Genomic DNA, 21,049 nt, shown 5'->3' with positions numbered 1-21,049 from the left:
AAGGCGGGGTACACCCTGGACAAGTCGCCAGGTCATCACAGGGCTGACACATAGACACAGACAACCATTCACACTCACATTCACACCTACGGTCAATTTAGAGTCACCAGTTAACCTAACCTGCATGTCTTTGGACTGTGGGGGAAACCGGAGCACCCGGAGGAAACCCATGCTGACACGGGGAGAACATGCAAACTCCGCACAGAAAGGCCCTCGCCGGCCACGGGGCTCGAACCCAGAACCTTCTTGCTGTGAGGCAACAGTGCTAACCACTACACCACCGTGCCGCCCCATTACAAAGATAAGATATATAATGTTCAACCTGATAAACTTTATTAACAGTATTTATAAATATACACTCATTCTGAATTTGATGCCTGCAACATGTTCCAAAAAGTTGGGACAGGGGCGTGTTTACCACTGTGTTACATCACTTTTTCTTTTAAGAACACTCTGTAAGTGTTTGGAAACTGAGGACACTAATTACTGAAATTCTGAAAGAGAAATTCTTTCCCATTCTTGATTGATCGTCATCTTCATTTTCTCACCAGTCCAGGGTCTACTTTGTCATATGTTGCGCTTCAGAACACACTACACATTTTCAGTGAGAGGCAAGCAGGCCAGTTTAGCACCTGCGCTCTTTTACTATGAATCCACAGTGTTGTGATGTATGCAGAATGTTACTTGGCATTGTTTTACTGGAAGAAATAGGGACGTCTGTTTGGAGCATGTTGCTCCAAAACCTGTATTAATAGAGCCTTCACAGATGTGTAAGTTACCCCTGCCATGGGCACTAAAATCCTCCCATACAATGACAGATGCTGGCTTTTGAACTTTGTTTTGGTAATAATCTGGATGTTCCTTTTGCTCTTTAGCCTGGAGGGCATGACATCCATGATTTCAAAAAACAATTCGAAACGTGGACTTGTCAGATTTGTCACAGCACACTTGTCCACTTTGCGTCAGTCTGTCTCAGATCATCTCAGGTCCAGGGAATCTAGTGATGTTTCTGGATGTTGTTGATATCTGGCTTTCGCGTTACACAAACTTGTGTTTACCGACTACGGTTTTCCGAAGTGTTCCCGAGCCGGTGTAGTAATGTCCTTTATACAATCAAGTCAGTTTTTAATGAGGGATCAAAGAACACAGGTGTTTACTGTTGGCTTTCGGTCTTGCCCCTTCCATACAGAGGTTTCTCTGGATTCTCTGAATGTTTTGATGATATTATGGATCGTCAATGGTGAAATCCTTAAATTCTTTGCAATTGTACATGGAGACATTGTTCTTAAACTGTCTGACTATTCACCCACGCAGTTTTTCACAAAATAATGAACCACACCCCATCCTTGCTTGCGAACAACTGAGTCTTTCCAAATACCAATTAACCTGTTTACCCCTCGAAAGTTCCAAATACGTGTTTTTTGTTTGTTATCCCACGCCCAAACGAAGTTTGACGGGGGATATAGAAATGGGTTCCGTCTGTCCGGTCATGTTTTCATTTCCGGGCCATATCTTTAAAACTACTGAAGATCTCTTCATGAAACTTTGTATACATATCAAGCAACATGTGAACTGGTGCCTTTTGCTATTTTGGATTTTTGAAAAAAAGTATTTTTCAAATTTTTACATAGAAAATAGATTTTGACTTAGTTTCTAAGAGCAATGTTCGTTTCCGGAGCATATATCCAAAACTATTCATGATATGGATTTAAAACTCGGTATACATGTTAACAAGGTGATGTAGATGTGCCTTTTTATACTAAGAAATTTGAGAAATTTAAATTTTTCATGTTTCCATGGAAACAATTTCAGACTTAGTCTCTCAGGTTAGTCTTAGGGGTAGGTTTTGTTTCCGGAGCAGAACTTGAAAACTATGAGTGGTTTGGTCTTGAAAGTTGGTATATGTGTTGATTAAGTAATGTATATGGATCTTTTGATATGAAGAAATGTGAGACCAATTTAGCTCACGTAGACCAAAGGTCCGGTGGGTTTATGCCATGGGCTGCTGAGGTCGGTGTAAAGAGGTCGGGTTGGGTTCCTGCAGCAGAACTTGAAAAATGTGACACATAATATCTTGAAACTTGGTATGTAGTTGGTATATAGGGCGGCGGATATAGATGACTTTGTCTTCTTGTTTGTTTTCATTCCACGACTTTCCCAATCTTTTCTTGCCGCGTTCAACTTTTTTTTTGGAATGGGAGTTGTCATACTGAAAGTAGCATTTGTGTGAAAATCTGTGTATCACCCAAATTTTTCTGTAAATAACAAAACGTTTCAAAATTCTTCTGATGGAAATTTTTTTTCTAATTTCTATTCCGTACACCAAACTTTGGATTGTTACCAGTGACCAGTTTTGAGCTTTTGAACACTGCGTGTTTTTTTTTTTTTTAAATTCACCGAGAATTCTTTATGACAGATTGTGTGTCATAACACACAACCTTGTTGGAAGAGTTCTTCACTTGAAGTGTGGACTTTACAAGATTGTCATCTGGATTGTTTTGTTCAGTAAATCTTTGTAGCAACCCTGGTACACACACACACACACACACACACTCACTTTATTAACACATACATCAGTTTCCTCACATCGAACAAGAGTTTTATAGTCGTTAGAAAAGCTGCAGTCGACCACATGAAAAATGGAGTGTGGTTTAATTACACATTTTCAAGTGAAGAATCGTGTTGTGTATTTTCATTACCGCAAAATCCGACTGAGAGTGTAATGTGCACATCAGCCGTGTTAATGCCCTCCACACCAAGGGTCTTCATTTAATAATAACTTAATTTAATAACACTGTTACCTCTTTATTACTGAGCACCAGTTCCGTATTAGTCCAGAAGGTTTTGGGTTTTTTTGTTTGTTTGTTTGTGGGTTTGTAGTCAAACTTTTCTATTGTTTCACAGTGACTTCACACAGGTTACATTTCTGTAGCCAGAGCAAAATGTAGCATTAAAGCATAGTTTCAGATAACTCCACCCCCTGTTTGTTTATGTGACACCACTAGGCGATGTAGGCATTATGTTTTTTTGGGTTCTTCCATCTATAGGCGTTTTCAAACCAGAGGAACTTTTTCATAGTTCTTAGAACTATTGGAGGACTGTTATAGCTCCTACTTCAGGAAACATACTCTCCCAGCACAATAGGAACCATGACGTAAGTGTATTGTGATATACGACCAAATACAACCCAATGCAGCACTGGCAGCCGCCATTTTTAAAAATCCATATAAAATGTTAGCCGTGTGAACTTAATGTTTGTGTTAAAAAAAAAAGAAAAACAACTCAGACAGATGGACCAACAAAGACGTTCAGGCTTTATCAACATCCGTATATGTGATGGAGGAAATACAGCACAATGTGTTTCAATACGTCTTTGCATTTTGAAAAATCTTTGCTCGCATTTCATGCTAACGTCACACTAGCAAGCCGGTTTACGTCATTTTAGCGTTCTACTGGTTGTGCGAATGCAAACAGGAAAAAAAGCCCTTGAAAGTCTGTAGTTCTCATGGGAGATTCCCTAGTGTGCTACTTCCTCACAGCAAGTCCCTTGAACTGTTTGGTCCCAGAAATATTTTTTCCTTTAATAGCACAATTCCTGTTTGAAGTATATTTTAAGAGTATTTCTAGTATCCAGATTAGTCACAAGAAGTTGCTGTGGGTGGAGACATCCCCATCGGCATTAAGTTTAGCGTGTCTTAAACACACTGTGGACAAAAGTATGTGGACACCTGACCCATATGTGGTTCTCGTCTCGTCTTGTCTTCATCCGCTTATCCGGGGCCGGGTCGCAGAGGCAGCAGTCTGAGCATGGAAGCCCAAACTTCCCTTTCCCCAGACACCTCGGCCAGCTCCTCGGGAAGAACACCGAGGCGTTCCGAGGCCAGCCGAGAGACATAGTCCCTCCAGCATGCCCTGGGTCTTCCCCGGGGCCTCCTCCCGGGGGGACATGCCTGGAACACCTCCCCAGGGAGGCGTCCAGGAGGCATCCGAAAGAGATGCCCGAGCCACCTCAGCTGATTCCTCTTGATATGGAGGAGCAGCGGCTCTACTCCGAGCTCCTCCCGAGTGACTGTGCTTCTCACCCTATCTCTAAGGGAGCGCCCAGCCACCCTGCGAAGGAAACTCATTTCGGCCGCTTGTATCCGCGATCTTGTTCTTTCGGTCATTACCCAAAGCTCATGACCATAGGTGAGAGTCGGAACATAGATCGACCGGTAAATCAAGAGCTTCGCCTTTTGGCTCAGCTCCTTCTTCACCACGACGGACCGGTAAAGCGACCGCATCACTGCGGAGGCTGCACCGATCCGCCTATCAATCTCACGCTCTATCCTTCCCTCACTCGTGAACAAGATCCCGAGATACTTAAACTCCTCCACTTGAGGCAGGACTTCTCCACCAACCTGGGCTCAGCCCGAAGCGGTGATGTGGGCCCGACCTCCTGTGGGTTCACCACCCACAGAGGTAGCCGTAGGGGGCCGGTGCAGTCTGGATTGGGCGGCAGTCGAAGGCAGGGGCCTTGACGACCTGATCCCGGAACACAGCGGCTAGCTGTTGGGACATGGAATGCCATATGTGGTTCTTCGACAAAGCGTTGTACACTGTCGAGATACAATTTCACTTCACTGGAACTAAGAGGCCCAAACCTGTTCCAGCACGACAATGCTCCTGTGCACAAAGCAAGCTCCATGAAAACATGGTGCATTAAGGTTGGCATGCATGGAAGAAGATTCCTGACCTCAACTCCACTGAACCACTGAACACCTTCAGGATGAACTGGAATGCCGACCGCACACCAGACCTTACTCCGAATGCCCAGGTCAGATGGCAGGCTGCAACAATAACAAAATCACAGGTAGAGTCGACACACGACGATGCAGAGTGTTGCAGAGGGTCTTTATTAGAGGCAGGTTGACGCAAGTGGATCACGATCTGTTCGCATTTCAGCTGCGATTCGTTTCCAGTCGGTGCAAATAGCAGGTTGACGCATGTAGAGGCAGGCGGTCGTGCAATGTGTGAATGACCAATCGCAGGTTGAATCAGGTAGTGGCAGCTAGATGCAGCCTTTAGACAAGTCTTTAGAGAGGGCTGCAATGTATCGCAGGTAGACGCAAAACTGCACCTGCAAATAGTTTACAACAACCTGTAAGCAGTCTTATGGCCTATTTTTTAAAGGTTTTCTGTGTGCTGCGTCAACCTGCGTCTAGCTGCGTCTGCTTCTGACTGGTCGCATCCTGTCATAACAGCTTAAAAACTCTGCGTCTCGCAATACATCTGACCACAATGAAGGATTTGATGCAAAACACCTGCGTCCACCTGCGATCTGTCACCACCCGACCGATCGCAGGTCACAGCACGCGTCTTTCTGCCGTCTGACCTGGGCATTACCACGCCCGGATCACCGCACAGGCTTCATATGGCTTCAGCCTAGGGGCCCCCACGCCCCCCACCTCACAGGGGGCCCCCAATTGGTCAAAAGAAAAAAAACCCTTCATATTCATTGGCTCAAAATGAATATTTAAATAAACGGATGCTGATTGGGTGAGACAAATCCGCCTTCCTTATATAAATGTTAGACGTCACTCCACAGTTGAACAGTGAACATGTGTGACAGAAAATACGAGAGCAGTGCTCAAAAGCGCAAGGCGCAATGGCAAAAAGCCCAACGTGACAAAGCTCTATTGAGCTTTATAAAATTTCATTTTGAGCTTTATAAAAAAAACCCAACAAAAAAAACCTTTAAAATGTAGAAAATAGACAGTTCTTTACAAGTAGATGGGATAAGATGGTGGTGGCCAGGGGGGCCTACAGCAACTTGTAGCCTAGGGGCCCCTGGCCATGTTAATCCGGCCCTGGGCATTACCCAACATCAGTGCCTGATCTCACTAATGCTCGTGAGCTTTCTCTGAATGGACAAATCACCAAAATCTAGTGGAAAGCCTTCCCAAAAGAGTGGAGCTTATTATTATGGGATGTTCAACAAGGACCTATGAGTGATGGTCAGGTGTCGACAAATTACAGTATATCCATTACATTACAGGCATTTCGCAGACGCTCTTATCCAGAGTGGCGTACAACATACCCAGAGCACACTGGGGAGCAGTAGGGGGTTAGTGCCTTGCTTAAGGGCACTTCAGCCATTCCTGCTGGTCCAAGGAATCAAACTGGCAAACTTTTGGTCTCAAAGCTGCTTCTCTAACCATTAGGCTATGGCTTCCCCCTTTAGTTTCATTCATGTGATCTATGATTTTTGCCATCGTTTATTCAAGTAGGAAATTCTTATTAGTGCAATATCTGAAAAATAACTTGTAAAATGTAGGCTGTGAATTGCTACCACCAGATTCCATTTTGGCGTTCTGCCAAAGACAATCAAGGTACATTGTATTTCAAGGGTATATTCCAGGCTTACAGAGCAATGAGCTGCTGTGTGATTTGTAATCGCCAGGCCATATCATGCCTTACAGCCATTGGCTAATACTAGATATTAATAATAATCCAGTAGGTTCTATTTATATGGCACATTCCTCACACTCAAGGTCACCTGACAAATCAACGCTTCCAAAGGAAACATTAAAAACGCCAATTCAAAGACACGGAAAGCTTAACTGAGCATCCAGAAGCTGCTGATGCTGAAACACCACACCAGAACTCAACCTTTGAAATAAAACTATGAATAATTTAATGCTAGGAATTACAGTACAGGATGTCAGAACACATACACACGTGTGTGTAGAATTACACTGTATATATGAGAAAAAGGTCATATATTTGAACTTAAGTCGTTAGAGTGTAATTATTGCTTATTTGTCTTTTGGTTTGCAATGTATAAACACACCTGAGGAAGCTATTCCTGACAGATTAGTCGAAATTGTCCTTAATGATTACATGCTTGCTAGGTAGCTAAATGATTAGTCGCGGTAATTAGCTAGCTATTGATTGGTGGACACATTTTCCCGGTTACTAAGCAACAGTGTTATTTATATTTATCTTTTGATAAATGTATTATGTATTTCACCATTCACTATATCCAGTGTTCACAAATTCAATTTGTACCAGTGTACGCACACACACACACACACACACACACACACACACACACACACACACACACACACACACACACACACACACAGATGGATCTCCACGTGTTGCCATTGAGAGCAGAGTGAGGCGGAAGTGCATGACTGTTTACTATATAATTAGAAGAGCCAGCAGGGTCCCTTCACACACACACACACACACACACACACACACACACACACACACTCTTAGCATAGTGATACGTAAGGCAACATATGTCATATTATCTTCCTGTGTGTGTGTGTGTGTGTTTTCTGTCAGGTTCTCATCACTGTGCTGGATCAGAACGACAATGCCCCCGTGTTCTCTCAGCCCACCTATGAGGTCATGGTTGCCGAGGACACGCCCTCGGATACAGAGGTGCTGCAGGTTTTGGCGTCCGATCGAGACGAGCATCATCGCTTGACCTTTGCCCTGTTGGGCAGCGTGGATCCTGCTAGCATGCGTCTGTTCCGCATTGACGCAAACACGGGTCACGTGTACACCTCGCAACGCCTTGACCATGAGACTAACACGCAGCACATCCTCTCCGTCATGGTAACGCTTTCCTAATATCTCAAATACTGTATATCTGAAAAGATAGTGTGTGACTGTCCACAGGGAAACTCGTAGACACTGTGTTACTAGTCGCATTTTGGAAAATAATCAATTCTCTGCTTTTGTGTTGATTATTTTTCTTTAACGGCTCACCCTGTCGTGGTTTACTCCTGACTTGTTGTGTAAAAGCCATTTGAGTTGAAAGTACATATTTCGTACACAAAATGTCTCAGGAGGGGGTCTAACAAGACAGCAAGGCATCAAGGACCGTTTGAAACGGATTGAACTCTCATTTCCTGTCTTCTAAAATGCCTTCAAGCTGCCGCCAGTTGACGGCAACATCAATGTATCCTTGATGCTGCCTATTACCCATAAATCTGTACAGCAGCTCCCTCAAGCGACAGAAAAAATAAAAAAGACGGTTGACCAAACTTCATAGAAAATTGATTTTGTATACAAATAGAACTTTTGGTGCTGTTTTTTTTTTTCTGCTTAGATTTTTGAAAAGTTACCAAAAATACACATTGTACCATCTTATAACCAAATAAATTTGTTTTATATTTGTGAGGCATCTGTGAGCCAACTCACTCTCTTTGGTTTATTACACGGCATGCTGATGTCACACGTTACCCTAAACGCTATCCTAAAAGGTCGTTCCAAACAAACATTCCTTATTGGACCTTCCATTTGGAACGCAGCCAATATGTCACAAAGTACGCTAGTTAAGATACATGTCCAATATCATAGCACATTTGGTAGCTAGATCATTGTTTTCTTGCTAATAGGTTCATAGCTTTCTAGTTTAGCATGCTGTGATAGTGCAAATCTATGCTAAACCCTGACAGGAAACATGGACACAAGCTTATCCTAAATGCTAGTTCTTGTCAAGTTAGCGCTACAATCCTTGACTTGCAAGTGACATCAAAGCAAAATAGAAACCCGGATGTCAGCCATGTTGGTGGAGATGTGGGGTCAGGCGACATTCCATACAAAACATAAGGGGTGTTCACACGGCACATATTTGCATCGATGCTGCACCGATGTATTTTGTTGCGATATATCTTACACCAGTGTAAATTTTGTGGAGCGTTCACACGTCACAAACCTGCTTACTAGAGAGAAGCGTGTTAGCACCGGTGCAGCCCCACTTGCGTTCACACGGCAGTTTTTGCGACCGTGCTATACGATCGTAATAATGCGGAAATGAAATATGCGCATGCGTGAAAATGTACTTCCTTTTCCCGGTTGTCATGGCATCGTCAAGCGCCGGGAAAACAACGTGGATGAAGACACCAGTGTTGCCAGATACTGCTGACATTTTCCAGCCCAAAATATGTTCAAATCCGCCAAAATGCACTGAAAACCGCCCATTCTGGCAACACTGGAAGACATGCAGTTCTGTTGTTGTTGATATTCGCCATTTTGGAAGCGCAAAATACCAGGATGCAAATTATGCAATGCCCGTACGGTATGTAATCAGCTCTCCTGACGCGTAGCGAGTCTACCCCTGTAGCGTTCAGACGTCCCATTTTATATCGGTGCTGCCCTGCAAACTAGCATTTACTCCGGAGTAAATTTCTTAAACCACCTCCCGAGCAGGGTTAGATTTGCACCGGTTTAAGCAGCTTTCAGGGGCGACACCGGTATAACTTTGTACCGTGTGAACGCTCTACCGGGGCAGCCCCGGTGCTACACCGGAGTAAAAGTTGCCATGTGAACACCCTTATAGTCACGCATGTGTGACTCTCTTTGTTTTCCCACTGCTTTAAGCGTTCTTTTAGCTCTGCCATATCTTCGTGCTGTATCTGGTTGTGGTCACAACAGTACTCGTGACCGTGGCACGTTCCGATTTTTTAGAATTCCGTCCGTGATTCAGAAAGAGGGCGAGGAAACTCTGAGGCTTAGTACGGAGAGGAGACACTTCGTCCAATAACCATTTCATCCAATACTTAAGACATTTCATCCAAAGCCTTTTTCATACCCATTATCAATTATTTTATATTTCAAGTATTACAGTGTTCGCAAATGAAGCCCCGTGAGAGCGCTGCTCCGCGCCTGAAGATTTAATATGATCCAGTCAGAAACATAGACATGCAAGTGAGTGGCCTGCAATGACAAGGGAATTAAACTCATCCCAGGGTCAGCAAGTGGCACGGGCTGATGTAGTTACCCCCCTTAGTACGCTATTTAGTGTTGAAGCACACGTACTGTGGCACTCATTTGCTTTCCAAAACTGTGTTTTGCTTCAGTCAAATCCCATTGAGAATTCCTCCTCTTTTTCGAACAAACAAACACCTGAAATATAAAATAACTAATAGCGTGTATGAAAAAGGCTTTGGACGAAATGTCTTAACTATTGGACGAAATGACCTGTATTCGTACTCAATGGTCAGCAGAAGCATCTTATCTTCAGAAAAGTATGACTTTTTTAAATAATATGGGTCAAAACCCACACATATCTATCTTCTCTTTGTATCGAGTCTTCGTTCAATCGTTCAAATCGTGGTAATAGTGAGAAAATTCAGCACTGTTTACAGACACGCTTTCAGCGGCTGCCGTCCTAATTGCTTCATATATCCACCATCATGGCGGACCTCATCAATCCATCCATCCATTATCTCTAGCCGCTTTATCCTGTCCTACAGGGTCGCAGGCAAGCTGGAGCCTATCCCAGTTGACTACGGGCGAAAGGCGGGGTACACCCTGGACAAGTTGCCAGGTCATCACAGGGCTGACACATAGACACAGACAACCATTCACACTCACATTCACACCTACGCTCAATTTAGAGTCACTAGTTAACCTAACCTGCATGTCTTTGGACTGTGGGGGAAACCGGAGCACCCGGAGGAAACCCACGCGGACACGGGGAGAACATGCAAACTCCACACAGAAAGGCCCTTGCCGGCCGCTGGGCTCGAACCCGGACCTTCTTGCTGTGAGGCGACAGCGCTAACCACTACACCACCGTGCCGGCGGCCGCTCATGACGTAGCAAATTTTGATCACGTGGTTGCAAGTCATCTGTAGAGCATATTTTTTATACAAAGATGTATACCTGGTGTAATCTGGTAATCAGACTTCTTGATGCTTATTTTCAAGTGTTTTTCGTATTATTGGGAAATTCCGAGGCTAAAATGACGCACTAGCTACTATTGAGGTATTTCACCCACGTGACCAAGTCACGTGACGCAGCCATTTTGGACGGCACGCTTAAGTCCTTCAGTGCAAGGCGGTATGAGATGGTGGAGACCTTTGCACATTTTAACAAGAAAGTAAGCTGTGATTCGTGTTAAATTGGATCTGTCTTTTATCACAAACACTGTACCCAGCCTTGGTATGGAGCCCTGTTTATTTATTTCTGTGTCCCGTTTCTTTCTAGCCTCTGTTATTGCGTTTTATGCCTGATGTCTGCTACATGCAACCCTAGACAAATTAACACTGCCTTGTTTCACTGCTCAGATGGGTTAACAAACACTGACCCATTTACTTTTTGCTATATATTTTATCAAAATCGCGTTAACTGATAAACTAACCTGAAATGAAATGATCACTGCAAAGTCTGGAGTACTCTGTAGGCTCCCAATCCTGTCTCTTCGCAGCTGCAATCCGTTTGGCCCTCTTGTCTGGGTCAGTAGGAAACCGGTAGTGATGTGTCGGTCGCGAACGATCCGGTTCAAAGAGCCGGCTCTTTGAAGTGAACGACGGGAGCCGGCTCTTCGGTGGGAGCCGAATTGGGGAGCCGAATTAGTTTTTTGTCCTTAGGTGCCTCAGAGAGACTTTCACAAAAAAAGTTGCTGTCCGATTGCGTCTTTGTGTTGTCTATTACCATTCAAAGGAAAAAAAGTAGCATGGCGTACACCTACTTTTTTTGGTTGATGTCATTCACAGCTGCGAAAATATGAAAATTGGTGTAATGCTTAAAGCTGTGGAGCGCAGGGGAGAGGAGTCTGTGAGGCACCTGAGGAGGGGAAAATCAGCTGTGTATTTTATATTGGTAATATAACACAGTTTTGCATTATGTTTGTGAGAAAATAATTTATTAATTGGTCAGTAAGTTTTATTTCTATAGCTAGAACATTGTTACACTGCTATACTTTACAAAGCTTTACAATGGCTACAAAAACTAAAAAATAAAATGGAAAACATCCTATTGATAAAATATAAATAATAATGTAATTAATTCACTAGTTAATTGCAGCAATTAAATCAAAAATAAAATCTCAGGAGCCGTTTGGGAGCCGAAAGAGCCGGCTCCTTATAGTAAGAAGAGCCAAAAGAGCCGAAATTCCCATCACTAGAAACCGGTAAAAGGAGCGTCCTGCACGCTGTCCCTGTCTGTTGTGGCGGCCCACAGCACAACAAGCAAACACCATGGTTATTTATAGACTGCTTACTGACAAATTAATCTATTCTAGGTGTCTGTAACACGTTTTTTTTTCAAGCCGGTTCTCCCTCTCTGTCTGCCGCGTTAGTATGTAGCTTGACGTTCAAAATGGCGGACACCAGGGCGTCACGTGACCCTGTGACGTCAGGTGAAATACCTCAATTGAGGTATTTCACTCATGTGACCAAGTCATGTGATGCTGCCATTTTGGACGTCACGGCTCGAATCGGTTTGAATGCGAGGAAGGCGACAAACGAAAAACATAAAAGAAAAAGGAGCGAGATGCAGAAAACACCTTCACTATCCAGCGACGTAGGGCATTTACAGGGCGAGCAGAGGGAGAGGTATTTGCAAAAATTGAGGTTAGCAGGCTTAGAGAACGACGTTTACCTGCTTCCACCAGGATTGTTCACTGACGTACGGAAGTACACGAAGCCCTCGTCTTTACCTGACTTCGGCCCACATGATCTGTATACCTATGTCGTTAAAAACCCATCGCCATACACAGGTATTGATCTGAAAGCATATAAGAGTTTGGATGCCTACAAATATTTTGTGTCAGGCTGGGTAACATGCCTACATCAGCGGGTCGTCCCTGGAGCCGGTGGTCGCCATCTTATTACAGCTAAGGTTTGTTCACATTTTCATTTACTTTCGGTCCTCAGGATAAACAAAATGTTATTAAATGTCATTGAAATAACTTCTTAGTCTGTTGAGACATGGCCCGTTATAAGTTTGCTGTTACCAGGCAATGACTAAGAACTGTATTATTAGGGTCGGTGTAGTTGTAGCAGTGTATTAGCAGCTAGCTGTTAGCACTAGCTAATGTCAACAACATCATAGCTGGTATGTTACTGTAGCAATGTTTACGTTCAGTCATTTGGATGACTGTTAAAACCTTTCAGTCTCAAGTTTTTCCTTTACTGGATTTACTAGTTTACTGAGCTAGCGCGCTCGGGCAAGCTGGGAGCCTGGCTAGCGCGCGCGCACTTGCCGGCCGGCCGGGAGCCTGGCTAGCACGCGCGCTAGCTCAGTAAACTAGTAAATCCAGTAAAGGAAAAACTTGAGACTGAAAGGTCATCAAATCCAAATGACTGAATGTAAACATTGCTACAGTAACATACCAGCTACTGTTGTTGACATTAGCTAGCTTGCCGTCCAAAATGGCGGACACCGGGGCGTCACGTGACCCTGTGACGTCAGGTGAAATACCTCAATAGCTAGCTAATTGTCTGTTAGCTAATCAGACCTGTGGGAAAGACCTTTTGCAGGAATGGCAGCCATTTTCTCAAAAGTGCTAGCACACAGTTTCCTTGACACAGTGCTTTACATCAGATTTAAGAGGATAACAATGTGTAACGATAGAAAACATCGGGGGAAAAAGTTAGCTATAACTGTTTTGTGTCACATCGCTCGCTTTTGTGTGCTTCCTGTTAGGATTTCGCTGTGTTGATTTATGTGGACTGTTAATCTTACTGCTAATTAGCTGATTAGCTAGGTACTGAGTATACCACGATAGTGCAAAGTCAGGACGTTCTCTGTTCTCCGTAGCGTCTCTTTGACGTTTTATGGTGCACAGTCCGTGTTTTCTGTCAAAATGGTGTTCAGAAAGGTTAACCTGCAGACGATTACCTTCCTGCTTTTCCTCATCCACTGTCCGTCGCCTTCTCTCTGTCTGTCGGTGTGTGTCTGACTCTCTATCTGAGGTTAAAAAAGGACAAAGAGCTCTTATCTGTCTCTCAGTTTTATAGCTCACTACCTCCCTTCGTCTTTCTCTCCCCCTTGACTGTCTCCCTCTTTATCCATCTCTCCCCTGCTGATTTGTCCTTCCTTTTTTCCACTGTTCTGTCATACTCTCTCTCTCTCTCTCTCTCTCTCTCTCTCTCAATTGTTTTGCTCTCTTGTTGTTTTCTCTCTCATAAGATAGAACTCCTGCCATCTTTTTCCCATCGTTTCTATTTTCATCATTAATTCTCTATTTTGTTTCTTATCCCTTCCTCACTTGTGGCTGTGTGTACCTTGGCAGTGTGTGTGTGTGTGTGTGTGTATTAATGTCGTCTCCCGGCGCAGCAATCTAATTATCGATCTGATCACACTCACTCTCTGTTTCAGCGCTCCTCTGTGTGTGTGCGTGTGTGTGTGTGTGTGTGTGTGAGAGAGAGATAAATATTCCTGCAGACTGTGAAACAGATGAAATGTGTTATTGTAATCCACTGAGAGATGTTATCTCTGTGTGTGTGTGTGTGTGTGTGTGTGTGTGTGTGTGTGTGTGTGTGTGTGTGTGTGTGAGCATGATTGCAGTCTGTTGCTGTTTCACTGAGGCAATAAAATTTACTTATACTTATTTCCTGTCTACTTCTCTCTTCTTTTCTATTCCCTCATTCCCCCCCAGGTGAAAGATCAGGAATTCCCGTACAGACGGAGTCTCGCACGCGTTCTTATTGGTGTAGAGGATGTGAACGACCACGCCCCCCAGTTTACCATGGCGATGTATGACGGACAGGTGTACGAATCTGCAGCACTTGGCTCTGCTGTCGTCACGGTAACGGCTCTGGATAAAGACAAAGGCCAGAACGCTCAGATAAGCTACAGTATAGAATCAGGTGAACATACAACACGTGTCCTTTCATTCCAAATCTAGCATGTAGCTAACATGCTCATCGTATACTTCCCTAAACTGTTATTATAACGTCACGACAGCTTTAATATAAGTAATAAAACGTAACAGAGATTGTGTTACTGTTACTGCGATCCGGTTACAGTCGACCCACAAACTTATTAATATCAGCAATGTCTTTCACCGTTGCATTTTTAAACAAGTCTCGCTCGCGTATGATCTAACTCGGATGATACCACTCCTTCCTAAAATGTGAAATCAGCACCTGCTTACTTCAGCAGTATTCAGCAACACAGTGTTCTAAAATAATGACTGACAGTCGCAGTTTACAGTAGAATAAATTGTGGTCAAAATAATCAGCAGAATGATATCTCTTGACAAAACATGGGGCACTTGGGTACTAGAAAAGAAAAATGTTTCGTGATGAAATTTAACCTTCCTTCACTGTAAAAAATGTCCGTAGAATTAACAGTGAATTTATGTAAAATCATGACATAAAAAAACTGTAAATATAAAAACAATGAAGCAGTGTGTAATTTACATCAATATACTGTAAAACTCCTAACCAAATGCCACTGTTAATTTAACAGTAAGAATATGTTGAATTGATCATATTTTTTTGTAGAATTTACAAATTGTTGTAGTTTAAACACAGACAAACTGTAATACTAAAACAGAATGTGATAGTTAAAATTACATCATTGCCCTGTTAAAAAAATTTTAAAAAATGCCCACCGTCATGGCTCAGTCGACTAAGGCGTCATACCATGAATCCGGGGACCCGGGTTCGATTCCGACCTGAGGTCATTTCCTGATCCCTCCCCGTCTCTCTCTCCAGTTCATTTCCTGTCTCTGCACTGTCCTATCCAATAAAGGTGAAAAAAGGCCAAAAAAAATATATATCTGTCTAGTAGAGCATTGCTTGTAACCATCATTTTGAATCATTGTTTATTGTACAATGAATATCCGTAAAATTAACAGTTATGTATTGATTATTGTACATTGAATACCTGTAAAATTGAACATTTTCAAACTGTTGTTTTTACAAGTGTTGATATACCTTACCGTAAAGCCATATACACTGTCACTGTATTTTTTACGGTGAAAAAATGGCAACCACAGCTGCCAGTTTTTCACTGTAAATTTGACAAGATTTTTTTTTAGTGTTGGTTGAATTAAGGCAAACGTTAACGCAGCTTCCTAAAAGCTCCTGTGCTCTCATTCTGTTCTTTTCAAAGTTGTTCGTTAAGCGTGAGGATGATGCTATACCTCTGTGTTTTGTTGTCTCTACAGGAAACGCTGGGAACACATTCCGGATTGATCCAATCCTAGGAATCATCTCAGTGGCTCGGGAATTGGAGTTATCCACCCTTGGTCACTATGTGCTGATTGTAAAAGCTGTGGATCATGGCTCACCCGTTCTATCTTCCACAGCTGTTGTTCGCATCGCTGTGACACTCTCTGACAATTCAGGCCCCAAATTTCCTCAAAATGAGTATCAGGCTGAGGTTTCTGAAGGTGTTGCCGTAGGAACTTCAGTAACCACTGTAGCAGCCCTTAGCCTGTCCACACTAACCTACGAAATCCGTCATGGTAATGGAGGTCGGACATTTTGCATTAACCAGTACAGTGGTGTGATCACAACTCAAAAAGTGCTCGATTTCGAGACAATTTCTTCATACGTGCTAACCGTCACAGCTACCAACATGGCCGGTCAGTCGTCCAATGCCACTGTAACGGTTGTCGTGCTTGATCAGAATGACAATGCCCCTGTGTTCCAGCAGCTGCATTACCAGGGTGACATCAGTGAAGGGGCAGGGCTGAACAGCGTTGTGCTTAGTCAATCAGGCGAGCCTTTGGTTATACAGGCAGCAGATGCTGACCGGAACCATAACGCACTGTTAGTGTATCAGATCCAGGAAGAGAATGCAAGGCGTTTCTTTACTGTAGATGCTGGCACCGGTTCCATTAGAACTATTGCTCAATTGGACCATGAAAAAACACCTACTTTCCATTTTCATGTGAGTGTAAGGGACAGTGGGCGTCCACAGCTATCAGCTGAACATCCTGCAGAAGTCACCATCCAAGTGCAAGACATTAATGACTGTGCACCACAGTTTTCCCAGGATTTCTATGAAACTGTTCTTCTGCTTCCTACCTACGAGGGAGTGGAAGCCTTGAGGGTCTCCGCCTCTGATCCTGATGGAGACGGTCAATCCGACCTCACCTACTCACTGACTGACACCAGTCTGGAGCACTTTGCTGTAGAGTTGAGCACTGGGCTAATCACAGTCCATAACAGCACCTTTGGCAAAGACCGTTTCCGCTTTAATGTTCGTGTATCAGACGGACGCTTCTCCAGCACAGCTCTGGTGACCATCCTTGTGCGTGAGGCACTCGACAGTGGCTTGGCTTTCACACACAACATCTACAATGCTAACATTCAGGAGAACAATGCTAACGTGACAACAGTCGCTGTCGTTACAGCGCTTGGCAACAAATTGAATGAGCCACTACGTTATACTTTGCTAAATTCAGGTGGGAGGTTTCGAATCCGTCCCACGTCTGGAGCTATAGAGACAGTTGGAATCCCCTTAGACAGAGAAGACAAAGAGGAGTATGGACTTCTAGTGCAGGCAAGTCGAGAGGAAGACAGGTTGCGCGTTGCAAGGGCGCTTGTTCGTGTACGTGTTACAGATGTCAACGACAACGCACCCATTTTTGTTGGACTTCCATATTATGCAGCCGTGCAAGTGGAGGCAGAACCAGGGGTGTCCATATTCCGTGTGACAGCTGTGGACAGTGACAAAGGTCCAAATGGAGAAGTCAGCTACTTCCTGCAGGATGAGCTGGGACACTTTGAAATGGACCGCATTAGCGGTGAGCTGAGATTACGCCAGGCCTTTGATGCTGATCTGTCTAGTGTGGAATACCAAATTCTGGTCTTTGCTCGTGATAGTGGCACACCATCCCTGTCCTCTTCTATCACATTCCCGGTCACTGTTGTCAACCGGGCAATGCCTGTATTTGACCGGCCATTCTACTCTGTTAAAGTGAGTGAGGATGTGCCAGTGTTCACACCGATTCTGGGAATCAATGCCAGCAGTCCAGAAGGACAGAATGTTTTGTACACCATCACACATGGCAACCCTGATAGCCTTTTCTCTATTGGATTTGACACTGGCATCATCAGTGTTATAGCCCCTCTGGACTTTGAGGCCAACTCGGTCCACAAACTGATCATCAGGGCAACAGACTGCCTCACAGGTGCTAGAGCAGAGGTGGATGTTGAGGTGACTGTTTTAGACATGAACGACAATGCACCTGTGTTTGAACAACCAGTTTATAAAGCAGTAATCTCTGAATCAGCCATGATTGGAACTCCTGCTTTGCAGGTGCAAGCGACAGATAAAGACTCTGAGAAAAATGCAGCAGTTCGCTACCAGATCATCCCTGACCGCAGCAACAGTACAGACCACTTTCACATTGACAGCAGCAGTGGCCTGATCTTGACTGCACGCTCCCTCGATCACGAAACCATTCAGCGCTATGTTTTCTTTGTCAAAGCAACTGATAATGGCTTTCCTCCTCTTAGCACCGAGGTGCAGGTCACAGTTCAGGTGACAGACACAAATGACAACGCTCCAGTCTTCAATCAACTACTGTATGAGGCCTCGGTTTATGAACTTGCACCCAAAGGGCACTTTGTCATGTGCATTCAGGCGTCTGATGCAGATCAGTCCGATGTAGACCGACTACATTATGGTTTGGTATTAGGAAACGAGCGATTGCTATTTGACCTGGACGCTTCCTCAGGGATCCTGACTCTGAGTGGACAGCGGCGCACGCAACGTATGCCACCCACTGTCAGCCTGAACGTGAGTGTTTCGGACGGTGTTTTCACCAGCACAGCACAAGTGCACGTACATGTCGAGTGGGCTAACCTACACACACCACAATTCACCCAGAGCATGTATGAAGCAGAGATACGAGAGAACATGCCAGCTGGATCAAAGGTCATAATGATTAGAGCTCAGGATGCTGATCCTGGACCATTCGGAGAAGTGCACTATGTTTTGCTCTCGGATGTAGCACAATATTTATTTAGTATAGACAGCAATGGTCAGATAACGACTCTGGAGAGGTTGGATCGGGAAGATCAAAATGAATTTGTGCTGTCCGTTGCAGCAGTCGACACAGGAGGAAGAACTGCGTATTGCCATGTTCGGATTGCAGTGCTGGACGAGAATGATAATGCCCCACTTTTCGATGCTTCAGAGTACCGTGCTAGTGTTCGCGCAGAGGTGGAGCCTGGCTCTTTAGTGACACAAGTGCAGGCTTGGGATGCTGATCAGGGGCTCAATGGAGAGATCAGCTACAGCTTATACAGTGAAGCCAGTATACAGGTCACAGAATTGCTGGATATAGACCCTGATAGTGGTTGGATAGTTACCAAGGGCAACTTTAGCCCCCTTCAAGGGTCGGTGTTGTCCTTTTTTGTGAAAGCCTCAGACAGTGGTGTACCAGTCCGCCATTCTCTCATTTCTGTGTACATTCATGTCCTCTCAAATGATGCCCACTTACCTGTCTTCAGCCAACCACACTTCTCATTTACTATTCCAGAGGATACGTCCATTGGGTCCACGCTAGGAGCAGTCCATCTGCAGAACCAGCGTGGACAGTACTCTCTACCTGTCAGTTTCTCAGCTGTAATTGGTCAGACTGTGGAGAGTAATAATGATGGGATTTTTGTTGTGGACAAGGACAGTGGTATGATAAAACTGGAAAAGCCACTGGACCGTGAGCATACACCTGAATTCCATTTTAAAGTGGCTGCAACCCTGCAGCAAGGACTCATAGATTCAGTTGCAGTTGTAGATGTTGAAGTAAAAATTCTGGATGTAAATGACAACAAACCAGCATTTGAGTCCAACTCATATGAAGCCTCCATCACTGAGGGACTTCCTGCTGGCACCAGGATCCTCCAGGTGCTAGCAGTGGATCCTGACTGGTCAGCCAATGGTCAGGTGACATACAGCCTTGCTCCACCTGGGCTTCTAGGATCAGGAAGTGAGGATTTGAAGGACAGCGGGAGCTATTTTACAATTGACAGCACGTCTGGTTGGATTTCAACTCTCAAAGGCCTTGATCATGAACTTAACCCCATCCACAGTCTTACAGTCTGGGCATTTGATCTCGGCGACCCAGCCAGTCTGTCATCCTCGACGACGGTCGCCATAGCAGTTGGTGACTCCAATGACAACATACCTGAGTTTCTGCAGCCGCACTACTATGGCAGCGTGCGGGAAAGCGATGCACCTGGAGAAGTGGTTGCTGTGCTGAACACCCGTGATGACGACAGCTCTCCTAGCAACCGTCAGGTTACTTACCACATCACAGGTGAGGGAGAGACACGTATGTATTTGTATGTGCATGTCTGTGTGAAGGAAATGGAAAAGGAAATGTGCGAGATGGGAAATGTGTGTGCATGTTGGGCTGTTTATGTCTTTTATGATGCATTCCCAGTGCAAGGCCAGGTTTTATTATGGGATGTCAAAGCCCATTTCTACATTCCTGCTCAAGCTGCGCACGGTGCATTTCATTATAGAGCACCTGCTTTAGTTGGTGTCTCCTTGGTCAGCATTTTTAACTGAAAAAGAACCTCGATAGACATTGCATTTAATATACCCTTGAGTGTTGTCAAACACACACAAGCTTTTCGTGCTGTTTGTTTGTTAATATCTTACGTAGGGATGGATCCGGATCTTGTAGCAACTATTTTTCTGCTTCAGTTTAAACTGTACCTTTGCTTGGTGCGGCAGTGGTACCTTCAAGTGTGTACCTACGGTACCTTTAGTATATTTCCTTTACCTGGAAAGGTGTAATATACCTTGAAGGTTTTGCCCTAAATGACAATGATGGTCACGTTTCCATGTTTACACACAGGGCCGTTGACAGCTTTGGCTGGGCCCGAGACAAAATGCTCTGAATGGGCCCCCCCCCGGGCCAACCCACACACACACCCACCCACCTCTCTTATCCCAGTCTCTACTCACTCCAACCCTTAAATGACAGGTATTCAAAAAGGTATTCCTAAACTCGTGGATAGTCTACTATAATCATGCGATTGGGGTGCTCTTGAAGGAGCAGCGATGGACGGGGGATTTTGGGCAGGGCTGGGGGCGAACATAGTACACTGTGTGTGCGTACTGTCCAGTGTGAAAAGCAGAGAAGAACACAGCGCTCGAGAAACGGCGGGATAGGATTGCGGGCTAATGTGAATAATCTTAGCTTCAATCAGATATATGAAACACGATGTTATTAAGCCGTTGTGGTTATGAAATGATTCAATGCCCTGTGCGTTTGATATGGTGTTCAGTGTGACTTGCTCTCCCCTCGTTTGTAACATGAATTGCGTGCCGCGCGTGCCTT

At 44.4% G+C, this 21,049-nt stretch overlaps 1 protein-coding gene across 4 annotated transcripts in view; it reads left to right on the top strand.

The window, feature by feature from the left end:
• fat3a (FAT atypical cadherin 3a) overlaps positions 1-21,049 on the top strand; it is a 200,281-nt gene that overhangs the window by 66,576 nt on the left and 112,656 nt on the right. For all 4 annotated transcript variants that reach the window (XM_060943363.1, XM_060943365.1, XM_060943364.1 and 1 more), the window contains 3 exons: positions 7,339-7,614; positions 14,393-14,603; positions 15,911-20,017. In XM_060943363.1, the coding sequence (XP_060799346.1) occupies positions 7,339-7,614; positions 14,393-14,603; positions 15,911-20,017 (4,594 nt within the window). The remainder of the gene's footprint in view (positions 1-7,338; positions 7,615-14,392; positions 14,604-15,910; positions 20,018-21,049) is intronic.

Source organism: Neoarius graeffei, chromosome 16 (genome assembly GCF_027579695.1).
Source record: "Neoarius graeffei isolate fNeoGra1 chromosome 16, fNeoGra1.pri, whole genome shotgun sequence".
Lineage (NCBI taxonomy): Eukaryota > Metazoa > Chordata > Actinopteri > Siluriformes > Ariidae > Neoarius > Neoarius graeffei.
Note: the sequence above shows the minus strand (reverse complement) of the source record. Positions and strands in the feature narration are given on the sequence as shown.